This window comes from Mastacembelus armatus, chromosome 6, assembly GCF_900324485.2.
Source record: "Mastacembelus armatus chromosome 6, fMasArm1.2, whole genome shotgun sequence".
Lineage (NCBI taxonomy): Eukaryota > Metazoa > Chordata > Actinopteri > Synbranchiformes > Mastacembelidae > Mastacembelus > Mastacembelus armatus.
The window spans coordinates 15,339,334-15,365,111 of record NC_046638.1 but is presented as its reverse complement, the minus strand read 5'-3'; the positions used below and the strand labels follow the sequence as shown (position 1 = coordinate 15,365,111).

The 25,778-nt window shown below is 38.3% G+C and overlaps 1 protein-coding gene across 2 annotated transcripts in view; it reads left to right on the top strand.

Moving 5' to 3' along the window:
• Nucleotides 1-25,028, top strand: part of spon1b (spondin 1b) — an 82,143-nt gene extending 57,115 nt beyond the window's left edge. Inside the window, exons 7-16 of one of the 2 annotated variants that reach the window (XM_026311897.2) lie at nt 3,979-4,043; nt 6,556-6,757; nt 11,202-11,342; nt 12,036-12,111; nt 14,146-14,328; nt 20,146-20,316; nt 20,762-20,929; nt 21,051-21,209; nt 22,562-22,795; nt 22,910-25,028. In XM_026311897.2, the coding sequence (XP_026167682.1) occupies nt 3,979-4,043; nt 6,556-6,757; nt 11,202-11,342; nt 12,036-12,111; nt 14,146-14,328; nt 20,146-20,316; nt 20,762-20,929; nt 21,051-21,209; nt 22,562-22,795; nt 22,910-23,073 (1,563 nt within the window). In that variant the 3' untranslated portion in view covers nt 23,074-25,028. Of the gene's footprint in view, nt 1-3,978; nt 4,044-6,555; nt 6,758-11,201; nt 11,343-12,035; nt 12,112-14,145; nt 14,329-20,145; nt 20,317-20,761; nt 20,930-21,050; nt 21,210-22,561; nt 22,835-22,909 lie in introns of both variants that reach the window. The other variant, XM_026311896.2, reaches the window with a different exon arrangement.
• The last annotated feature ends 750 nt before the right edge of the window (nt 25,029-25,778 follow it).

The following is a 25,778-nucleotide window of genomic DNA, read 5'->3' as shown; positions in this document are numbered from 1 at the left end:
GTGCTTTTTTACACAGGCCTTCACCTCTGCACCATGTATCTGACTGTTGGAGAGGATTGTCACTTAATCTTTGTAATTTCGTTATGAGATATGTCCAAGGCTTTCATGGCACCAGATCTCATGTCATGTTGGTGTCATTGTTACATGAATTTAAACACATTCAGCAGGAAATAAATGTGCTTGTGTGTGGATTACTGATGACTCAAGGTTCTAGGAGATACATTGATCAGTCACAACATTAAGACCACCTGCCTAATATAGTGTAGGAGCCCTTGTATGTGCAGTAGACAGGGCTCAGCACGGCCACTTAGCAGCTTGTGGTACAGTAATAGACCAGATGGGGTCGTATCTGGTCTGCATGTGCTGGTTGTCCTTCCTTGGACCACATTTGGTGTGGACTAGCCAGTAGGAACACCCCATAAGACATGTTCTTTTGGAGATGCTCTGACCCAGTCTACCATGAGTTTGGCTCTTATCAAAGTCACTCAGATCTGTACGCCTCTCATTTTCCCAGTTTCTAACATATCAACTGACTGGTCTGCAGCTGCCTAATGTAACCCACCAACTGACAGTTGCCTTTGTTAGAAGATAATACAATTGGCCTGCGAGTGTTTTTAATGATTTTCAGTATGTATATTTGTTGAACTGTAACTTTGTTAGGATAAGGAAGAATGGCAACAACAAATTTTGTTTCCATTTATGGTTAAGAATTAGAATTTCTAGCATAGGTGTAGTCTTGTCTTTTGCTGTTTTAAAAATAGATTAACAGAATAGTTTGGGAGGAAAACACGCTGCTGATTTCTGTCCAAAAATCAGATGAGAAGATCAGTACCATCATTTTAAAAACTGGATACGGAAAGAAGCAACTACAGTATCTGGTTCTGTCCAAAGATCAGCTATGTTCCTGCTGGTTTTATGCAGTTGATGGGCTCAGTGAAATAAAAATGATGATAAAATGAAATGCTGAGGAAAATAATATCAGGATATACAAATTATGAGAAAGAAAATAATAGCAAACTAGAAGGAAATAATGTATGCAGTGAAAGAGTGGCAGTGAAAAATAACAATTTGTGTTAAAAACAAAATTGAATTGAAAAATAAAACATTGGCATTAAAACCTTTGTGCTGAAAAAAAAAAGAAATATGGGTCTGCTGGAGAAAGTCCACCACTGCATGTGGAGCAGGATAGAGAAGTACAAACCCTGAGCATTAACTCTGGTGTTGAGGCTGCCACATATTTTGTGTTAGCACATTTATGAGACCTTGTGCAGCAGCAGTCACACTGGCCTCTGGACTGAAGCAAAAAAAGTCACTGAAGGACCAGAGCCCACAGGTTAGTTAACTAACTACCTGGCTAAGGCCTAGTGTTAAGATATATAACTTTAACACTTCGCCCTGCGGACCTCTGCCAAACCCATGTATCGTCATTCAGCTAATAGCGTAGTTAGTTATAACTAACTTCAAACCAGCTCAATTCTGTGTGAGGAAAAACACAACAGGACAGAGACAGACTTACCTGTGGTTTGGGAGCTCCACCTGAGCTCATGGAAGCCATTTACTGGACGACCATGGTCATGAGAGAGCTGTCAGAGTATGGAGCCAGACACCCTCTTGTTGCTGTGCAGATGCTGCTGAATATGCTGTAATCACGTTCTTCTCAGAGCCATCCCCTCCACGCCAACAGTGACAGTAAAGCCTTAAAGACAGACATCGACTGAAAATCTTCTAACATATCAGAAGATTGTCATTGGAAAAAAAAACTTATATTAAACACGCAGAGGATTGTGATTATTTTCAGTATTAATACTTGTTTCAATGCCAATGTTTTTCTTTTCAGCACAAATGTTTCAATGCCAATGTTTTATTTTTCAGTTCTGATTATGTTTTCATTGCCAAGGTTTATTTTTCAGTGCCAAAAGAAACTGTCACTGTTCTGGCTCCATAATAAGGCAGGAATGAAGAAAGAGTGCAAGACAAAGAAGGTTGTATATGGAAAGGGAAAGGGAGGAAGCATTATCATGGAGTATGACCTGGATAAAATTAATGTAAGGTTCTTTTAACTGGATAACTGTGTGTGTGTGTGTGTCTGTTCATTTTCCTTTTTAATGTCTCATTTCTCACCTTCCATTAAGTGCATTTCTTTCATTTTTTTTCCTCTGTCCCTCTCAGTTGTGGCTCTTCATGTCACTTGGCTCCAGTCTTCAGTCCCCCTCCTCTGCCTTTATTTGAACTTTTTTTTTTGCCTTACTCATCCTGCGTTAATCTTTTCTTGCTGTCCTCCAACTTTTCAGATATGTCACTTTCCCTGTATTACCCATTCTTCTGTTCATCCTCGTCTCACTTCGTGTACCCATATTCATTGTTCCTCTTCGTTCTCTGCTTCATAGTTTTCTCTTTCTCATTTCTGTCATTATCTGCAGCTTTTCAAACTACACTCTCCTCCTTCTCTGTTCTTTCTCTTTGCCTTAAAAATATTCATGAAAATGTAATACACAGTTAAACATTGGTAAATCACAGTCATTTTGTACCATTAGGATAATTACCATAAACAAACAAGATTATCCATTACAGGAAGATCAGAATCTCCTTCTTGCCTCCATGAAGAATTTTGCATTATCCAGCACTGGCTCAGGGCTGACTTAAACTATTACTGTTTCACAAGAAAATGGTACTTTTTTTGAACAAAATCACTGAGAGTTTTGGGAAATGGCTGGAGAATGGATGGAATGAAGAATGATATTTAAAAAATTATCTTTAATATATTTATCTAGAAAGTGGGAAATGTGTCTTTTCTTACTTCCTCCCCTCCATTATGAGCTACTAAGGTTGTAAAAACATGAATGACCGGTAAAATGTCTAGTCTAACTATGATTCAAGTATATAGTGCTTTCATGTTGCATAATGGAAAAAAATCCACAGTACTTTAGTAATTAGGCTGTGTGTTCTGACAAGCATACCACAGTTACTCAGTTTTGAGAGTGTTGTGTGATGTGATGTCTCACAATGCAACAAATGGCAGTTTGTGTTTCTGTCCCTTTGGCTTCCTACGTTCATAGACATGCACAGGTGTGTGTCCACCTGTGTTTCTCCATGTGTCTGTGTGTGTGTGTTGGTTTGTTTGTGTTTGAGAGAGGATGGAGTGAGGTCTAAGGACAGAGAAGTAGCAGAATCCCAGGTTACTGTGAAGAGAAGACGGACACTGACTTTTAAACTTGTTTTTATCCACACACACGTATGCATGCAGACACCAACCCATCCATTCACCAACACATCTGTTTTCTCACACACACTTTCTGCACACCACCCCAGGGAAGCGAGGATGCTTTCAAGGCGACTGTGGAACCTTCAGTCAACCAGAAAAAGGATGCTGTTGGCATATCCCAAACTGTGGCTGTTTGTTGTGTGTGAATATGTGTGTATGTGTGTGTTTAAAAGAGAAAGAGACAAAAAGATGGAGAAGTGGAGAAAGCATAATAAAGGATCTTATTAAACTAGAAAGGGCACATTTGGACTTTCTATTTCGAGTCTAATCAACTGCTGTGCCAATAAATTCATCATCTGTCTTTCCTGCCTTTGGTTGAATAATTACATCAGATGCATTACAACACATAACGTGTTGTGCAGTCCATGAAGTGGACATAATGCTACAGAGACACTATAGAGAGTAGTGGGTACTGTGCAGAGTGCAGAGTGAGATCTCCCACTGGAATGACAGATGGCTGTAAAGCAGCACAGGGCCATTTTGTCCTAATAGGAGACGCACTTTGTCCAGACTCTTAAGCCTTTGAAAAGTATAATATACTTGTTGTCCTTGGATGAGACTACTCACCCTCAGTCATGTCAATTTGTCAATGTTGGCCTTTCTCTCACGGTGCTTCTTATTTTATTCTTTATATTCATGTGTTTAGTGACAAATTGCTTCCTGTGTCTCTCCCTCTCTCTCTTCCTTTCTCTCTCTCCGTCTCTTTCTTTCCACAGGGAGATGAAGTCCTGACTGTCATTAAAGCTAAGGCTCAGTGGCCGGCCTGGCAGCCGCTCAACCTGTAAGTATCGCTTAGTGTCAGTTTCAAAAGGAATAAGGCCCTGCTGTGAAAGATAGCACTGCAATTAAAATTAAAAAGGTAGATGAAGCAGCAGCTTTAGAATCAAATTAAAATAAAGAAATTTATATTGATATTGGTTATAGTTTTGTATTAATTTTGCTGAAATTGTGGTTCCTGGTTAGAAACCCATCAGGGGCCTTTCTGTGTGGAGTTTGCATGTTCTCCCTGTGCTCGTGTGGGTTTTCTCCAGGTACTCTGGTTTCCTCCCACAGTCCAAAAACATGTATGTCAGGTTGATTGGTGACTCTAAATTGCCCATAGGAGTGAGTGTGAGTGTGTGAGGTTGTTTGTCTCTATGTGTCTCTATGTGGCCCTGTGATGGACTGGTGACCTGTCCAGGGTGTACCCCTGCCTTTCACCCAGAGAGAGCTGGGATAGGCTCCAGCAGATCCCTGTGACCCTGGTTAAGAATAAGCAGGTATAGATAATGGATGGATGGATATATGGTTGAAACTGTAATTACCAATTAAGAAATTTTATTTTTCTACCATGATAATGTGTCAAACATGAGTATAGTCCAAGGGTTTGTGAATAATTTTGAGTATGTACTGTATTAATTTTTTGACTGGCTTAAATTCCAGTTTCTGTATATAGTTAACTGCTCTGGGAGTCAATTTTGTAAATAGTGACAAGGTCACAACTAACTCTAGGTAGACCTTCTGCTGTTTAAACGTCATGAAGGAAAAGTGGTAATATCAGCAAGCTTGGCTAACTAGCTTTCCAAGCACAAACTTAACAGCACAATGGGTGATCCAAAGTGTTCAGTGTAGTAATGGGACAGACAGCTTAAATCAGATACATAGCTAACAATGTGGAAAAAAGAGAATAACAGTTTGGGTTCTTTCCATTTGATTAGCATGACTCCCTCCTTCCATCACTTGCATCTGTTCTCTAGATTCTCCCAGCAGGGATGCAGGGAAGATGTGAGGAAGAGACACAAGGATGAAGGGCTTGTATTTTCCTAAAAGGACATCCTCGCTCCCACCAGTGTCAATTTACAGAGACAGCAACTATTCATGACACACAGAATCACAGCTGTGAGATGTGTAGAAATACGAGTGACAATAACACCTAGCACCTGCAGCCCGAACACAGACTACAGATGTATGTAATGTCAGGGTGTCATAGAATGTGACTGATTGAAATAACACAAATAGAGGATGGATGCAAGGGAGCATTAAAAGCAGCTATAAAATATTGTGAATAAAATCTACAGTAAATTACTTTGTGAAAAAACAGAGAGTTCTTTCCAGCTTAAGAAAAGAAATCAAAGAAGGTGATTCATACATGCTAATGTATTGGTGGCTCACAAACCAATCTGCCATTTATTTCTCTCTTAGGCTGTCTGAACACTCTTGCAAGCTAACAGTATTCTGTATTTTTCTCCAAAGCTTAACAGAAAAAGAAGAAAAACAAAGTTTTGTTTAGTAATCTATTTATTCTAATATAATACAAATACTACATTTACATTTAGGACATTATCAGCAGCATCAAACTTAGATGATTTATTTAATATTTTTTAATAGATATTGTATTTCTTTGATAGCCTTTGCATGACTCAATACATTACATGCAGTGTCAAATTATCAAATACCCAAATTTTGGATTCAGTTTCACTTCTAACCAGCAAATAAATTGGAAATTATAATTAAAATTCTGATAGTATTGTATTAAATTTAATAAAGTTACTCCAAATAGTTGTTTTTATTACTTCCTTTGTACGCCTCTTAAAAGCCAGGCTGCCTTGTCTGAATAGTTGCACACTCTGGCATCCTGTGCACTCTTTGGAATTAGTTCAAGAGCAATTAGAAACTTATCACAATTCGAGCCCTCAGCACTGCGCAGACTGCATGAACACAGGCACGCATTAATGCACTGTATCTTTCACCAAACATCTGTTTAATTACCCCTCCTAGCGTTGTCTGTCGTTTGCGATATATTGTTCCACTATTAGTTTTTTACTAATGAGAACATTCACACATTTGCACACAAACCCACACACCGATACTTCAACTGTGAAATATTAGCTCATTTTGTTCAGTTTTGCATTAGAAGCTGTCAGGTTGTTGTGTTTGCACTTATGTCTTGGCGAAGATGTAATAATTAAAAACACCAAAGACAGTTTATCTCAAAGAAACTTCAAATTACCTTATTATTATGTTCCGGATGCCTTATTAGGTTCAATTAATGTGTCCAAATGAGCTGCTTTCTGCCATTAATTGGATATTTTAGGGCTTCAGTTATCCAGCAATTAGCGGAGTGTGACTCAGGTCAGAGGTCGTGACATCATAACTGGCTAATTTGCACACAGTTAGTTTAGAATTACAATTGCAGAGTGCTGGGATACAGGAAAATGTTCTTCCGGAAATTATTATGTTATTATGGATGTCCCATTATAAACAAATTTACTTGGTTGCTCTTTTTTCATCATCCTCTCCACCACCATTACCAGGCGAGCAGCTCCATCAGCAGAGTTTTCTGTGGACCAGACCCGTCACCTGATGTCCTTCCTCACCATGCTTGGGCCCAGTCCAGACTGGAACGTGGGGCTGTCAGGAGAGGATCTCTGTACCAAGGAGTGTGGCTGGGTGCAGAGGCTTGTGACAGACCTCATTCCCTGGGATGCAGGCACTGATAGTGGTGTTACATATGAGGTAGTCTCTCCTAATTTTTCTCTCATAGACTCATTAGTTCAAATATTTTCTGCTAGTGGAACAGCATCTAAGGGAGTTTAACTATATTACATTATTACATTTTTCTAAAATTGTTGTCATCAATGTGGACAATAAAGAAATTTTGGTAAAATAAACTATGAGGGAACCCCACCCTAAAAAAAGTAATAATTGTGTGTATCACTTTGGCTCTGCCTTTTCATTAGCTCTAACACAGCATGTGTAACTAAAGCAGCAGATTGGCAGCAATGCCATCTCTGAAAGTGTCCAAAGTGTAGACAGCTGTATGATTAGGATGACTGTTCCATTAAACATTTGATATGGATGACTCAGTGTCCAAATTTCAACCACCAGGTCTGCAAACCAGTGAGAGTATTGACCCTGCATGTCAGCTGTGACATTTCTTTTTCTGCCACCAAGATATATAAACAATTAGGCCATTGCATTTATGGTTAATATGACTCCTTCACACTCTGAGAGAGAGTAATAGTGTCTTCTGTGTAAAAAAAACTTGTATAATTAAAAGCAAAAAATCATAGTGGGTGAAAGTCAAGTGACATGTTGACGTATTATGAAGTAGATATACTGTAACTTTATCCACAGTCTTTAGTAAAGATTAAAAATCATAACATTAAACATTAGCGTGTTAATGTGCTGTTAAAAATGATCTTCCTGTACTGCTAATTGCACTTGGCAATGGAGTAACATTGTTGTTACATCTTTTATCCAGTCAGAAGGAGTCAAGAAATATTGGAAAATGTAAATATAAAAACTTTCTGGGAAATCTTTTCAAGATTTACCCTTTCTCTTATCCAGTTTAGGCTGGGGTTGGCTGCAGACTAGATTTGGCCAGAAAATGAAGTGCTGAATCATTTTTGGTTGTTTTTTTTATTTTTTATTATTTGATTCCACACAGGTTTGTACAACCACCAGGAATTAGCTGCATTTCAACACTGACGAAAGCTTTCATCTTCTCACACAGCCTCACCTTTTATCAGCTACCAGACATACAGTATAAATGAAAGCATTACAACCTTAAATTGTGTTACAAACCCACTTAAATATTTGATGACAAAGCTGAGCTTGCCTTAAGCAGTGCAGGTGGTGACTGAAGAATAAAGAATATTTTACCCGCTGGGCTTACTGTAGCTGTGTGTGCTTGCTGCTGAGAGTGTTCAGTAAAACAAACCCATATAAAAGCATTTACTTGACCCAACTCAGCTGCTGGGGAAGATATATATATATAGAGATAAATATATAGATAGATAGATAGATAGATAGATAGATAGATAGATAGATAGATAGATAGATAGATAGATAGATAGATATAGATATAGGTAGTTTTATAGATATATAGATATATGTCAGTTTATAATCACCTTTCACTAGGTTAATTTAAAAGGCTGATAGTTTTCATGCAAATTTCAAAGTGAGTTTTTTAATGTCGAGCAGATTTATTTGAAATAATAACGTTGATGTGTAAGTCATATTGAAAGATAACAAAATAAGTGTTTCATGTTTGTGTTTTAAGATTTTAATGAGTTCTGACTCAGTACCTTGTACAACAGATGTATTGTAGGAGTTTTGTGCAGGAGAAATGCACACCTAGTTACTTATCACAGTAGGTTAGGTGAAAACACTTTTTGGTGCAACAAACACAGCTTTGTGTGATAGTTACAGCTCAATGCAGCATGTATTTTAGGAGGATAATGACAACAAAATTATTTTACTTCCACTTGACAGAGGCAAATCATGCTAGTGTGCCCAGCACTCTTGCAGACTGAAGTGTGTAACACCCAATTAGGTATTACTCAGAATTCTTGAGATATACAAAATACACCTGGTGCACACAAGCAGTTATTCATTTGGTGTTTCCAAACAACAAATAAAATAAATACGTTTATCAAATGCAGCAGCTTTAGTTAATGGTACAGTAGATAAGGTTATGTGTTTGTAGAGAAAAGAATGTGTAAGAGACACTTGGAACCATGCCTCATTTAAAGCTGCAGTGATATAGTGGAAATGAAATAGATCTGTTCCTTTAGTGACAGCTGACAGTTAAAGCTAATTGTATATTATTATATAGTTTATAGCGCACTAGCTGCTGGCTTTGAATGAAAGATGCTCATTTATATTCACACACTGTTTGGATACTGAAGCGATTTAATTATTGTTTACATGCGGCTGAATAGCAAGGAGCTTATCCTTCTGAGGAGGAGATGTAAAATCTACCCAAACCTCTTTCGATTCAGCATCTCTTTATCTTTTTTTAATGTGGAAGTGGCTGTTCTCGGCCTGTTTTTAACCTTAGATCAAACAGATTCTTTATTTGGTTTCTTTAATTCTTTGACCCACACTTGCATTCATTTTATTTACATTTTGTGAAGTCTGGGTGTGTGTGTTATAAATTATATTTATGGGAGGATAGTTAAGGCAGTTAGTATTGTATTCAGCCCGTTCGAATTAAACACAGATTAGATAGTGGTATTTATTTTTCCTCCAGACTGCTGTGTTTGACTGTGAGAGATGTGTATTGTACTATATTGAATCAGTTTGGACAGTAACGCAGTGTAGCCCTGCACTGCAGTGACATTGGTCCTGGAAATTACTCTTTCCAAGCTCATTATATTAATCCACTACTATTACTCTAGGAAGAGTTCACCTAAAACACAATGTATAGTTTTCCCTCAAATAATGCATTAATTGTACTAAATAGCAGACATTAAATGAGTGCCACCTACAGGCAGAGACCTGAAATTACATGTCTTCCAGACGCTTACTTGAAAAAAAAAGTTAAGTGATTCTTTCTGTTTTCAGACAAAGTTGTAGTTGGTAATAGTCTCCTTTAAGTGAAACATGTCTTGTATTTAATCTCATGTGACATTATTTCAACCAAAAGGTCAGAGAACAAAACTTGCAAACTAGAAAGAAAAATGTTGACGTTCTTGTTACAGCGCTGTCGCTGAGGATGTAACTGCATATCCCCTCTAATACTCCCTCTGTGCTGAGGATGTCTTCCTTTTGACTTATTCAGAACTGCTGCATATATTAAATCAAAGGTTGGTGCTGAAACTTGAAACAGCAAAGTTGAGTCAACCTGAAAGAACAAAGAGAATGATTCATTTCGTCACGTTTTTGGATTTCCTCTCTCTGGAGTTTTTAAGCTCTAACAATACAATGCATGAATCTCTTATTAAAGGGGTGTTTAAATGGGTATAAATGATGTATACTGAGATCAAACACAAAAGAGTCTCTGGACCAGATGACTGATGGAGAAACAGCCACTGTAGGTGATTATTTTAGGGCCTTGACAGCTACACTTCTGTCCATTTCTGTTCAGAAAGGATTATAAAATGAATTCAACTATTGTCATATTATTAATTTTTTATTAATTCTACTTTGAACTGTTCCCTCAGGAAAAATTATGTTGTTCTCTTTTTAAAAGCCTGTTTCACAGACATGCATGCACTATATGGATTAGTATTCTTGTCTCACAAATAATTCCCATGCCCTGAATTTTGGCTGTTTAACTTTGATTACTCTAACTATTCCACAGTGGAAGACTCTCTCCCCTCAGGCATATTCAATACCCCATACACAAGAGCAGATGTTTTCCTCTAGGACTAGGCAATTCACCACACAGTTCATGATTTGCACAATGCTAATGTAGTAGGCTGGGAATAGTTCCCCTTGAAATCATGACCTGATCTTCACCCATAGCATCTTATTTGCGCACGTCCATTTTCCCCTGGTCATTAAAGATCCATCAGAGCTAATTCACCTTTAGAGTCACATTGAAAAGTTAGAAAAAACTGAAAGGCCTTTGTAGTGCTAAAGTATTCCTGATGTGATGATTAGTAGGGGTTCCTTCTAGTGGGCATATTACTTAATGAATTTTTATTTATTTCCAGGAAGGTTTCTGTATATAAAATATTTAAAGATGCATTAGTGGTCTTTTTTAGGGCAATGAAAATAACTTTATACACAACACTGACATATTTAAATTCATCCGTCTAATATGTTAGCGGTAGCAGTAACTCTACTCACCAAAGCATTCATTAAATTTGTCTCCACTTGATGAATATAAATCCAATATTCACTCTGTTTACTTCACTTTAGCCTTGTTTTGGGCTCCACCAGTTCCTTCACCAAGTCCTGTGTGGTGCTGGGCAGGAACAGTAGTGTAAAGTTTGTTTAAATGTGTGCAATTGGAAACTGACACTGCTCAGAGCAGCAAGGTTAAACCAAAATAGTAACACTCCAAGCCTGTAAAACCAAAAACAACCAGCTGAAAGATCCTATAAGTTTTCCTGCAGTCTGGTGATAATTTTCTGTGAGTTCATCACTACAGATCAGTCCTTTCACAATACAAATCATCATTTGATCTTGTCTTGCTCAGATATCCTTCAATTGTCCTGTCTTTCAGTCACCAAACAAGCCCACCATCCCTCAGGAAAAGATCCGACCCCTGACCAGTTTGGACCACCCCCAGAGCCCATTCTATGACCCCGAGGGAGGGGCAATTACACCTGTGGCTAGGGTGGTGGTGGAACGTATCGCTAGAAAGGTACAATGCAGTTTGAAAAAGTGTTTGTGTGCGAGCATTTGTGTGGTTATTAACTGTGGTCAGAACATTTTTTTAAAACCACAAAATATTTTTTAACTCAAGGTTTGCTTAAACATTTTCTGGAGCTTTCAAACAAATACAGCACAACCATTTATACCTGCAAAGCAGTGCTCATATGAAAGACTTTTTAATCAAGTAGCAGTTCAGGAAAATTCTCTTTTCTTATAATTACATAACTTGTTAAAGCTGGTGGTTAATTTTTGAAAATAATTGCAATTTAATGTGCAATAAAAATATTGGTGAGAAAAATTGTACTTATATTTTTCTCAAATTGTTCAGCCTTAGTTTAGTATATTTAGGTTCACACATTTTCTGAAAACTCATCAAAAACACAGCCAGTGGTGATTAATGTAAGATAACACTACAATATTTGCAAATTATCTTTCTGGAGTCAGGGCTGCCTCTACAAGCCTGTGACCGTCGTCTCGAGAGTCTTTCCGTTATACCATTCGTTCCATACATTATATGGTGACAACTGAGCCATCTTCATGACAAATGAGAAAACTTTATTTTTGAGATTTGTTTAGAAGTTCCAGGAAAAGAAGGAGCTTGAAATGATCTTTTAAGCTTCATGCTTAAAGATTGCTTTGCCTTGTAAGAACCATGTGTGTGTGTGTGTGTGTGTGTGTGTAGGGAGAACAATGCAATGTGGTTCCAGATACCATTGATGACATCGTAGCTGATATTGGACAGGAGGAGAAGGAGGAAGGTACTGTACATGTACATGTACTATCATACAGAGACACACACACACAAACACACACTTCCCTAATTATGGTCCCTTCAATAGAGCTTGATGGAGTGTTTATTCGATTTTTTTTAAACCCTGTCATTAAATGATATTGCATTCCTTTGTGCTTTGAGCTTAAATCAGTTTCTCAATTCATTGTGTTTGTTAACTAGCAAGTCATGTAGCTGGCAGACTGAGCAGATGCTGTAGGGATTCAGTGTGGTTCTCAAGGACACACACATAGCTCATTATAGACGCAACTGTTTTAAGTTAAATGTCAGCTGGGAGGTTAGGATACACATCTGGCAGGGTCTTATCTCTGTGCTGTGGGTGCCTCACTGCTGCAGAGCAACACAACTTTGTCCAGAGTAAAGTTCTGTCCTCATCAGACAGACTTTATATTCTGTGATGCATCACAGATCCTGTCTGTCTGGACAATGAAGTTTCAGCAGAGCTGCACATGAAATGTGGCCACTACCTTGTGTGTTACTGCCAGCTCTTTCTGTAATGTAGAAAATAACTTTTAGGTTAAAGAAAGACTGTGTGCTTAATATATATGACATGAGACAGAGTGAGCCGACCGCCCCAAACTTCACCTAAACCTTGTTTTTATAACTTATGCACAGATAAAGGGTGCCACATTTGGAATGAGTATGAATATGTTTGTTGGCCAGCTGTGAAGGGAGGTGAGGAAGGAGACAGGGTTTGAACATCTTATCAAAGCTATCGATTTTCCATTCTTCAGTCCTGGAGACACTCTCTAAAAACGTGTGCAATTGTCATGTCTCCCCCTCTCAATGATGGACAGCTAAGCAGTTCTAAAAGTTGGCAGCTGGACTTGCTTATAAGTGCATTGTAAGTGGCTGGTGAGCGATGTATAGAGCAAGTGGTGTGTCACTTCTTGTACTTTTGTACTTTTGTCAGATATACCTGTGGTATTGATGACAGGTGTTGAGAATCAAAACAGATCTGTCTATGAGGGGCTCCTGTATATGTTGATGTTCAGGTTTCTCTATGTTGGTGTTTGAGGATGGTTGATCAGGTATAAACAATTTTGGTTTCCCATGTGGTAAGACAACATGTCACACAAACTGCTTCTTTTCTAGCATAAACATACGTTGTTTACATCCTTGTTAACTCACAGGCAAGCTAAAGTGCATGATAGAGGTTGTGTTGTACACAGGTGCTTTGTACCTATTTTTAATGTAAGTGGCCTTCAGTAGTGTGCAGGATATACCCACAGAGTAGGATTCTAACAAGGATCTCTTGTTATCTAATAAATGTCTTCCTCAGTCAGTCATGAACCTTTTTTTTTGCCTCCTTCTTTTCTTCTCTGTTACTTTCTGCTTTTTTTCTCTTCTCTGTGTTCAAGCTGGTCCCCCTGGCCCACCCAGAGCATCAGCGCTCTCACTTACACATCAGCCTCTCTCCTCTTAACTTTCTTCTCTTTCTCCAGCTTCTTTCTTCCTTCATTCCCCTCCTCTGTCATTACGTGTTGTCCCTGAGAATTGGACCCACTCAGGTTTGTCCCTGAGGCCTGACAGTATATTCTCTCTCTCCTTGCGTCTCATTTTCTCTGCCTCTCTAAAGCCCCAAGAGAGCATTATTAATTGAAGCCAGTAGCCCTGTTACTTCTTGTAGTTCTGCTACCACTGATAATTGGACAAGACATTCACAAATCACACTCTTCTTATTTTCTAGAACTTGTCTCTCTGCTCCCTCCTTTCTCCCCCAGATGTCACTCTGTGGCTTTTATGGTCCACTACCTCTGGTAATCATCTTCTGATACAATGTTAAATAATCAACTCTGTCCCATGTCCCTCGCCCCTCCTCTGTCTGAGTTCAAGTGCTTTACAGGGATGATGCAGAAAAGTTAGTTATGTATTGTAAAAGCAAATTTAACTAACTAACGCTGACTGTGTGATCCAAATCAGGCACTGAATTTGCAGAAAAGTGTATTGAAATTAGTCTTCTCCTTTAACCACTCCCTATCCCCCTGTGTTTGTCTCTTAGACGACACACCAGAAACTTGTATCTACTCAGGCTGGTCTCCCTGGTCAGCTTGCAGCAGTGCTACGTGTGAAAAAGGCCGAAGGATGAGGCAGAGGATGCTGAAAGCACAGCTGGACCTCAGTGTGCCATGTCCCCACACTCAAGACTTCCAGCCCTGCATGGGTCCAGGATGCAGTATGGAGGGTAAACACATGTAAAGACATAGATATAAAGTACAATGGTCTCCTGAAAGTATGTGAACTAGAGAAATGAACAGAAATTAAACATTCTCACCTTTTTTGCAGGACAACATTATTAGGTTCCTTTGTATTCTCTGTAATTATACATAGGCATCAATGCATACCTATGTAGCAAAGGTGTTTATAGGTAAGTGTTGGGTCACAGACAGGGTAACAAACACATCTCAGTGGTTGCATTTATAAAAGCGATTATTCCTCAACCTTTATGCAGGGTTCAGCAGCAGAAAGCACTCCTTGCATTTTAGATCTGCATGCATCAGACTGGTTATCAAATATTCAATTACACCTTATGCAAATCAGATGAACTAAAACTGGACTCAATCAAATCAGTTTCTTAGTAGATACGTGGCTGCATTAAAGAATATCAGTGCTGCTAAATGGTTCACCCTTGACAGTAATTTGCAGAGGGCTCCCTAAATGTCCTTCCATTTCTTAATAGGTTTGGGATACACACACACACAGCATCTTGTGCAGGTATTCGTGTTAGTGTGCACATTTCTAAACATACCAGTTCCCTCTTTAATTACATGTTATGCTATTTGTTTATAGTGTTCAAACTGATTCTTTTAACCCCTCAAAGTAGTCACAAATGTACTTTTATTGCAGAAATATAACCCCACTGATAACATGATCTACAGCAGTAGTTCATTACACAAAGAAGCTTAAAAAAAAACAAAGATTTCATTTCTTGTGCTCTAATCCTTTCAGAGTTTGGGGCATTCATTTCCTATCAACAAAAGTGGATACTGAAAACCCTAAAAAAATAAGCAGATTAAAGCTTAGATATTCATCTTATCCTAACACAGGTTCGGTGACTGTGGATTGTTTGTTTTAACCTAATCTCATAGAATTTGTGGTGAAAACGACAAGCTGCTGGCTCATTCGTATTTCACAGCCTAGTGATGTTATTTTATCCAGAAAGGTAATTGTGCAGCCATTAGATGACAATTGGGGTTATTCTTGTGAAGAACAATACTTTGTGTGTGTGTGTGTGTGTGTGTGTGTGTGTGTGTGTGTGTGTTTAGGTAAAACAGATGGAAACAGGTGGCAAAGAAAAGAATGTATAGCCAGGAGGTGAAAGCAGATGTTGGCTGTAAAAGACAGTAATGCCCAAATATGTGGGGTCTAGAGTTGTTATGTGATAATATGTCACAAAATACTCAAAATCTCAAAGTATACTGAATAAAGATTGATGATTGGATACCCTAATTACTGAAACTTAAAAGCTTATGTGGATTAGCTATTAATGCTTAGCAGAGTCCTGCATCCACGATGCTTAAACCAGGATTTGTTTGCAGTTATCTTTGACTAAATGCTCTATGCTTTCATTTTTATGTTAAAGATAATAGGGGGATTTAATAAAGAAGTCACAAACATATTTAACAAAGTGGTTCTTGGTGATTCACAGTAACACAAGTATGAAACCTAATGATAGATGTGTTGTAAGAAAATTAATATCAGCTTTTCCCGGTTTCTCTCGGATGTTGTCAAAGGAGAAAGTTTTCTCTCTGATTTCTGTCAAAGTCGTCAGTTTGATGCTCTTTTATTACAAGTAACAACCCCCTGGTCCTGCAACAAACACACTAAGTACACCCCAGGAGTTAGCTTTTGTCCAATTTCCAGTGAAGTTGTCAGTTTGTAACAAATGTTGAGAGGCAGCACAGTGAGCATCTGTCTTCCCCCCTTTCTCGCCTTCCCACACTCCCAGGATGCCTACCAGTCATCCGACGAGTGACGCTCAGGCTGTTCAAGGCTGAAAGAGCTTTTCAGACACACACCACCCTCCACCCTTCTATGTTCCTTATCGATTATGAGACAGTAACATGGATAGCTTTTCGTTCCAGAGCACCTCTCCTTTGTTTTCATTTAGTGCAACATGCGGCATGTGGTAGGAGATTGATAACTGTGGGTTTCATGCTGTTGTTGGTTGCAGGCCAACACTGAGGGTGATTAATATTCCTGAGAAATGCTGTGGTTCTCTGGAGGCTTCATCCAACCTGGAGATACCTGTATCTTTTATTAATGATTCACTTAGTTTTACTTTATTATGTCACAGCTAGTAAGCAATGCTCTTCTCCCATTTGTTGGAAGGTGGCGTTTATAAGAGATCAAGAATCAAAGAAAAAATATCCTTGTTTAAAGTTCATCCAGAAAAAAAAAATACAATTTCTAAGGTCTGTTTTACCATAATCATGTCTTCTTGACAGAATCTGTTTTTCTAACTTTTAATATACATTTTGCAGCAGGGCACTGTGCTCAGAAGACGTGTTTAAAGAAGATGGCAGTAACAGGCAGTTAGACCCGAACAGTGACTCTGTTAGTGAAGAATAGGGAGATCTCAAAGCACTGTGCTGGCTAATAGTGATGAAATACAACAGTGTGGAGCCTTGTTAAGCCTGAGATGCTGCAGCTCACTTTTCAGCCGATATAAGCAGGGGTCACACATATTGACTTTCATTCCCTTAAGCCTGTGCTGTCAATAGGACTGTCCCTAAGGCAATGTGCCTCATTAAGACAGCTGAAGCAGAGAAATGACACCTTCAACTTTCAGATGTCTGAGCAGACTGAAATACAAAACAGCTGTTAGAGAGAATTCTAGTTTAGTGTGTAGAGAGTGTCCTATAACTGCAGGACTTAGGTTCAGATGTTACTTTCAAGTGTCCTGCATGTGCTGAATTGCTTTTGACCAAGACACTCAAACTGAAATAGCTTAGTTTGGAGAGTTTTAGTGTGTAAATCTAATGGCTACCGGTTTGGCAGCATGCATCCTGAACCAGTTAGCTCTTTAATGTTGAAGCTATAGCCGTTGAGGCTAATTAGCGTATTCCTATGTGAATTGAAATGTTTTCCTTCCAATCTTTACGTGGAATTCCTCCCCTACTAAGTATACAGTGTATGCATAGGTGCTTTTCGATCAAACAGTTCTAGGGACTCAGTTCTAGGAACTACCCCACCGAGGAACAGACTCAAGAACTACAGACCTTCAGGGTCTTTTTTCTGTTCCTTCAAAGGTCTTAAGAAATATGAAAAGGTTCCCCCAGTCTGAAAGCGCCTCATGTTAGGAAAATACTAATACACTTTCACAAACAATTGAAAAACTGATGTACTGTAAGTAAGCTGCCATATACATAATTAAATGCATTAGCAATTCATTGCAATATAACCAAATACATCTATAAGTTTGTTATACATCTACATGTCTTTTTCTAGTTCCACGTTTCTGTTCTTATTCATTTCTCTATTTTCGTGTCTGTATATTAATGAAGTGGACCTGCAGAGATCCACTGGACTAAAGCAATGCAAAGGTGATAGTCTATCAACTCCTGTGAAACAATCCTTTAGAATGAAGTCAGTCCCATCGGCCTTATAAAATTAAACTAAATAAATGAAGGAATTAGGTAACAGAAATAATTACCTGCAGATGAATACAAATGCACAAATACAGTAAATTAAAGATGTGATTTATGTCCCAGTGAATTATGAACCTTTGAAGATTCATCTATTTGATTAGAAATTATTTGGGAATTTAAACCAGCATGTGTTTGTGCAAAATTTCTTTAATCTACTGAATGAAATATTTCATTATTTTAGTTTTTATGTATACATTCATTCATTCTTTGATAAAATAGTCATTCTTGTTTTCCATACTGTTGTGAAAATGGTAGTGTGAACCAGACAATAATGGATTGTTTAGTGGCTCCTGTCATGTTGAAGTCTTCCTCAGCAAAACATCAGACATCTAAATTCTCAGGATGTTCACACACTCTCATAAACACAATTCATAAACCTGTGCACTCACAGTCGACCACAGTAAGAATGTTAAAACGACAGCCGCTGCCTGGACTACTCAAAACTTCTCCCTAAAGTTAAACAGATAAACAGCAGCTCAACAAATTAAAATTGAACTCACTAGTTTGTCTTCATGTGTTAGGAACACAGGACTAATGGCACAAGCACCCTGCAAAGCTCCATCAATGCTTAGTCCTAAAGGGAAGAAAATCTTTGGATAAACTTTGGAAACAACACTCACAATGAACATAATGTATATATACATAGTGTATATGTATACCACTTCTGAGGTTATGTTTGAAAAAGCTATGTTATGATATATTTCTGAAAAGACTGCCGAGGCAACGCATGTTGTGTAGTTTTGCTCATAAATTTACATAACACTGGGACAATCTGAGCCCTTTTAAAAATATGTTTCATTATGAAGAAAGTGGTCAGATAGTTAGCACCGTTGCCTCACAGCAAAAATGTCCTGGGTTCACAACCCAGCAGGGGCCTTTCTGTGTGGAGTTTGCATGTTCTCCCTGTGCTTGTGTGGGTTTTCTCCAGGTACTCTGGTTTCCTCCCACAGTCCAAAAACATGTATGTCAGGTTGATTGGTGACTCTAAATTGCCCATAGGAGTGAGTGTGAGTGTGTGAGGTTGTTTGTCTCTATGTGGCCCTGTGATGGACTGGGGACCTGTCCAGGGTGTACCCCTGCCTTTCACCCAAAGAGAGCTGGGATAGGCTCCAGCAGATCCCTGTGACCCTGGTTAGGGAATAAGTGGGTATAGATAATGGATGGATGGATGGATGGATGGAACATGCCCAATGTTTGTCAAATAATATGGCCAACCACTAGCGGAGCCAGAAATTATAGTGTGGCTGCGCCTACAAAAAATAAGGTAGGTCTCTTCCATCATGTGAAAGGAGCCAAACCAACACCATTACGATCATACTTATAATTTTCCTCATTTATTACAAGCCACAGTATTGCTGGCACTGTAAGAAACAACCATGAAAAAAAGATCCCACACCATCTCAACCATGCACTGCTCCTGACCATAAACGTGTAGCTCCCCCACATACACATATCTATAAAATGGCTTAACAGCAACACTGCAGCTTACAGCTAGTTTTCAGATTTAAATACACACAGCTACCAGACAAAACTATTTAACTCGCCTCAGAGAGTTTCATTGTGGTCTTCCCAGCATTGCTTTGTGACAATCTGAACAAAGTGCTTTGCTTTGCCATAATTAAAATAAGCTTAGTCCAGTAACTACAGCTCTGTGTAATTTCACATAGCAAACCATTGTAGCTGTGTTTTGGTGATATTTGGATAAAATGCTAAACAAATGTTTTATTTGTATTGGTCACAGGTTAAAATGGAGTATATTTTATTAGATAAGAAAGTTTGACCCAACATGTGACAAAATATAAGTAATTGGGGGCAGGGGGGTTAGGGTTAGCTTCAATCTAGTTGGGCCCAACTATAACCAAACTAAATCCAAAATATTATGTACTACCTGCTGTCCACTGTTCAACAGCTTGTTTATCAGTTAGTGTGACTGGAAATGTCTAAATTACACAGAACCTTCTGAAAGATTTGTCCTAAAATACACCTGCTGAGAACATAATGAGTCCTGGTATATTTGTTGTTTTATTACACAGAACCTGAAAGAGATTTTTTTGCAGTGGCAAACAAAAATATTTGACCCAAACTAGCCCGTTGGTTCTACTCATTGACGTAAATGGTCAAGACATATTTTTTATTGGTTGTAATGAGAAATTGCAACAAGGTTACTGTGCCCGCAAATTATGACAAATGAGCTATTTTTTAAAAGCACAAGTACAAATGCAGAGAATTTCCCAATAATAACCAGGTAAAGGGAAATGCAAAAACAAGATTTAAAATGTCAAGATGTCCTACTAAATAGCGTGTACTGGTGTGTAGACCTTGTTCTTTTTTTCCCCTCTCCTGGCTGACAGAGCCATCCACATGCATGATGTCGGAGTGGATCAGCTGGTCGGCCTGCAGCGTGTCCTGTGGGATGGGGATGAGATCTAGAGAGCGATATGTCAAACAGTATCCTGAGGACGGTTCACTCTGCCAGCTCAACACTGAGGAGACAGAGAAGTGTGTTGTCAATGATGAATGCTGTGAGTCCTTCTTAATTCTGTTGTGTTACGTGCATCATGTTTGTTTTCTTGTTAAGAACATAAATTTAGTGTGTAACATCTTAACACATACAGAACAGTGTCGTGAGTTTTACTTCTGTACTATACCTCTACAGGTGTATGCACTGAGGGGATTTTAGTTTTTTCTAAACTACTACACCCAAGCTAAAATACAGACACAAAATAAACAATTACATAATGACAAGAAGACAAGATGACAATAAACAATTCCAAACGGGATTGAGTTAGAAAGTCCAAGATATACAAACCCAATGGCACAGTCTACTGTTTTATTATATATAGTAATATAGTGGATAGAAATTTTACTAAATGTGACACAGTAAAAAAACATAAGAAATGTATTTTACTTTTACATTCCACAGTGGTCCACAGAGACTTTTACAATCTTATTTTGTCCTTCTCGTAGCACCCAGCAGCTGTGTAGTAACTGAGTGGGGGGAGTGGGACCCCTGTAGCGTCACCTGTGGGATGGGCATGAAAAGACGTGAGCGCATGGTGAAGATGCCTCCCATAGATGGATCCATGTGTAAAACTGAGGTGGCGGAAGTTGAGAAATGCATGATGCCAGAATGTCGTGAGTTTAATTTGATTGATTTAATTTCTCAGGTATTGTATTATTACATATTCATATTAGGTTAGCTAAATAGTTATTGATATTTGACTCATTTGAAACTTGTGCTTGTGTATATCTGCAGATACCATCCCATGCATGCTGTCTCCATGGTCGGAGTGGAGTGAGTGTAGTGTGACATGTGGCCGAGGTGTACGAACACGTCAGAGGATGTTGAAGTCTGATCCTGCAGAGTGCACCGAGGAGCTGGAGCAGACGGAGAAGTGCATGCTGCCTGAGTGCCGTAAGTGACTGAAGAACAAAACTGTTTTTTATTTCTTAACTGTCTGTCTCCTTTGTTGAAGACAGTTAGTAGTTTTCTAGTCATCCGGTAGTCATCCGTAACCCTTTCAGTAACATTTTTCTCACCAACTTGTTGAAACTTGTTGATTGAGTATGTGGTGGATTCAAGTAGGCATGTAAAGATCAGTATGTGGTAAGTAGGAGGTCAGACAGACAGTTTAGTTCCCCATTTTACCTTTTGAAATGAAAGTGGACTAAGTTGACTAACACTGTCTGTCATGGTTGTTGTCTGAGACATGGCAAGTTTTTGACACGATTTGTAGGGGAATGTTTTATTCGTATTGTTTTAGGGTCCCATTTAATATTTATTGTCTCTCTTTCATTGCTTTGATTTTCAGGTGCAACACTGGTCAGATTGTTTTAAAATTCATTCATTGATATATTAAGTACTATTTTTTTACTTCATGACTAGTTCTTTTTTCTCTTTTGTGAATGGGCATGAGTGGCCAACATACTGTATGGCTATTAATAGGCTAATAGGCTATCTAATCTAATCTAATAGAATCTCTGATCTCTACAGCTATTCTGAAAACAATGCTGTAATGATGGCCAAAATTAAAAAAAAAAAAACATCTGCTAGGACTAAAAACAGTCATGTCACATTTATCCCCATAAGTCATGAGGGCCTAAGTCTTTCCCATTTTTTCTGCCAAAGGACAAGATTTAGTCTGCATATCTGCAGTGCATTTCAGTAAATATTTAACATGCCCTCTTCGCTTCTCCTCAGACTTTGCTAATATATAGAGTCATATATCATGGCATGGTACTGGTAACTTCCAGAGGTCTGAGAGAGATCTGAAAGGAGCTATGGATTGAAGGTAGTAAACACTAACCTTTGAGCAAGTCTCATTACTGAGAACTGTAAATATGAAGAGAAAAGAATAAATTGCAGCAGTTATGTTAAAAATATTTTTAAAACCATACAATATTTTGGTTTGTCACGCTTACCTGAACTTCCACTGCACTTTGTGCAGCAGAAAAAACAAAATATTACATTGAGTTTTATATTTGATGTGTCTATATCATTTTGCACATTTTCCCTTTGTCCTTGAATGGTCAATTGCCCAGAAGTTTAAATGGAAAACCACTTAGAATGAAAGGAAACGTCAGCATGGACTTGTCAAATGACTTCTAGAACACATTACTTCACCCAGACTGATGTGTGTAATACACTGCAAGTTTATCAGCCAGTACAAAAAGCACCAGGTCTTTCATTGGTTCATCCGTTTCTGACAAGTCAACCTGTTCTTCTCTTTTTCCTCTGTTCTACCTTCCTTCCCTTCCTTCATCCAGCTGTTGACTGCATGGTCTCCGAGTGGTCAGTGTGGTCTGAGTGCAACAAGACCTGTGGCAAAGGACACACCATTCGGACCCGTATGGTCAAACTTGAGCCGCAGTTTGGAGGCAGTGCTTGTCCTGAGACTATCCAGAGGAAAAAGTGCAAAATCAGGAAGTGCCGGACGAGACAGACTGAGGAGAGAGGAAGAGGAGGAGGCGGAGGAGGTGGAGGAAGGAGGAAGAAGCGGGGTAAACACAGTAGAGAGTCAGCTCTAGAGCAGCAGTCAGGTTGGTGGTCATAATTGGTTAGATTGCCATTATTAAAGCTGCTTTATGAGGTGTTATTGTCTTTCATTCTAACAGGTTGCAAGTTGCAGCCATGGAGCAACTGGACAGACTGTACCAAACCGTGTGCAGGAGGGATCCAGGAGCGGTCTAGGATGGTAAAGAAAGGAGCAAAGAGTTCTACTGTGGCCAACTGTAACAACCAGAGGGAGGTCCGTGCCTGTAATATTTATCCCTGTTAGGGGGCACTACTGAGCTACAGGGGAGGGGGAGGGAGCTGAGGGTTAAATGGAAGAGGTATGAGAACATGGGTTCATTTGGTAAAGATGATGAGGGAGATTAAATTTTTTTGTGCAGGGAGGTTGGGTGTAGGTGAGATGATGGGTTTGATATTAAGGAAGGAGAATGGCCTGAGTAAGTGGGTGGAAAACGAAAGAATGGGAAAAACAACAGATAAGATGATGATGTGCTGTTTAGTGAAGCCATTGTAGAGATTTAGTTAACAGGGCTGATTTTTTTTTGTTTTGTTTTGTTTTGTTTTTGTTTTTTAGACTGCAATGGAAGTATTAGTCTCTGTGTCATGCAAAAAAAGCTTTTCCGTAATTTGAGAAAAATAACTGGTAGCTTTCTTATTTACACAAACATTTAGTTTTTTACTCTGGGGCAGGAAATAGTGTTGAATCCTTATTTTTCCATGGGAATACTCACTTGTTTTCTGGGGGCAAATTCCCATGGGAGCTTTAATGATTTTTAGCATGTCTCTGTTTCTTTGTTTATAGCACCTAATACAAAATAAACACCTTTAATGATACCATGCTAGTGTCATAGTTATAGTCTGCCATTGAAATGCTATTATTACAGTAATGTAACTGTATCAATGTATTAGTTTTAGCATTTTCTTCTAATTCTGATGTGTTCTAAAAGGATAGCCATGTGGTTAAATAATTGTAGATTAAATGCAAAAGAAGCAGAGTAGTGTGTAAATGAAAACTATGCAGATCTTAATGAGATGTGTAGGATGGAGGCTTTTAGAGGTGCAGTAGTATACATCATATACCCGTCTCTGTGCAGCAAGATTTACCACAAATCCACGTAAAAATAGCATAGAGGGAGACACAAGGTCTTAAGGTCAACCTGTAGGGAACAAATGTCCCTTACTATTGCTCCATAACCTGGGACTATAAGAAATCTCTTAATCTTATTTAAAACACCACTAAGAAACAAAGTGCAAACACACCAAGGCATGTTTTTAAAAGTGAAAAACTGTAGCAATGAGGAAACCGATAACATCCAGAAAGACATGAGGCAGTACTGCAACATAAAGTTACATTATTACATGTAAAAGTTTTTAAACATGATTCATTTGATTCTTAGCAGTTCTGTTTTTAAAATCAAACCTAATTAATGGCCAAGAAATCCTTCCTAGACAAGCTTTTTTTTGCAAGACATAGAAGCTCATGCAGGAAGTCTCTAAACACTTATGGATGTACTGTATCTACTATCTAACCATCTCTTATAAAGGACACTACTATATAATTACTAAGAAAAACACTTTCCCTAATAGACACATTTACATGGAGATGTTTTATACTGTTAAAATTAGTCTTTATAAACTGTACTGCTGTTTATCTGTTTATCTGATGTAGCATTAAACCTGCGATAGCTCTCACTGTCAGAAGATCTTATTTTAGCATGTGTAAAAATGATGATTTTGGTTGGATGTTATGCTTCGTCAGCTGTAGATGTTGTCTTTAAACAGATAGCTATATGAATGTAGTTGCCTTTGCTGGTTAATGAAAACACAAACACGTGCCGTGCTGCAAGGGATCTGCTTGCAAAAGGAATTGTGTGAAAAGTGATACAGTGGTTTCTACAGCTTTAAAATCTGTAGGACAGCTCAGCATACAGTAGACTGTTACAGGGGCCTTGGTTAAAAACACACTTTATTTCTATGTATTGTTTAGTTGTGCTTTTCATCTGTGAATGATCTATAAAACCTTTTTCATTATTACAATTTCGCAGCTTATGTTGCAGTTTTAATGTCAGTACCAAAGGTTTGCTTTCTGTAGAGCTTGACACTGATTTTCTTGGCTTCATTTTGTTTTGTTTTCTGGTTATTTTATTTCTTTGCCTCTATATCATGTAACAATTTTCTAAGAAACCACCTTTACAATAAAAAATGTAAATGTGAAATTCATGATGTCCCTGAACTGAATTTGATTTGACCTAATGTTTTGTTTGGGGTCCTGGAGCTCCTGGATGGGTTACGAGTTCACAACTCTTACATATTAGGTTTTGATGTAAAAGCCTGTGAATTCCAAACAATGAGATATTAAAACCAATGGCAACAAAACACAGTGCTGAAGGTTAGGACAGAGAGAGACAGGTGTTAATACTAATAACACAGGGGAAAACTGCACTGTTTGGAGAAAAACAGTCTACCCACAATTCATTTACATTCAGCCCTGTAGTTCTAAGGGCTCATGTCTGATAATTTCACTCCACTAGATGGCGATAGAGGAATGTAAAATCACTAACTCAGATGGGTCTTGTGATCAAGAAAAGGCATAAATGCTGTGTTCTTGTATTTTAACAATGCAAATAAGTTACAGTTTTAATTTGGAGTCACATATTATTGTAAGGAAAGTATAGTTTTCCATCAGGTTTTACACTGGATGTACAGACCATTATTTCCTATGATATGTTGCTCTGAATTAATATTTTTTCCAACATAAACACACAGAAAAAACAACATAAAGGATAAAGTACAACATAAGGTGATTTTGAAGGGTCATTTGCATTAGTGTTGCAGTTTAGTAAACTAACAACTGTGAAAGCCAAATTTAAAATGAACAGTCAGTATCAGCAAAGCGGCAACATTAATATGTGTCAGGCAATGTTCAATGAAAGTTGATTTTTATAGTGCCTTTCTAATGGGTCATTACAA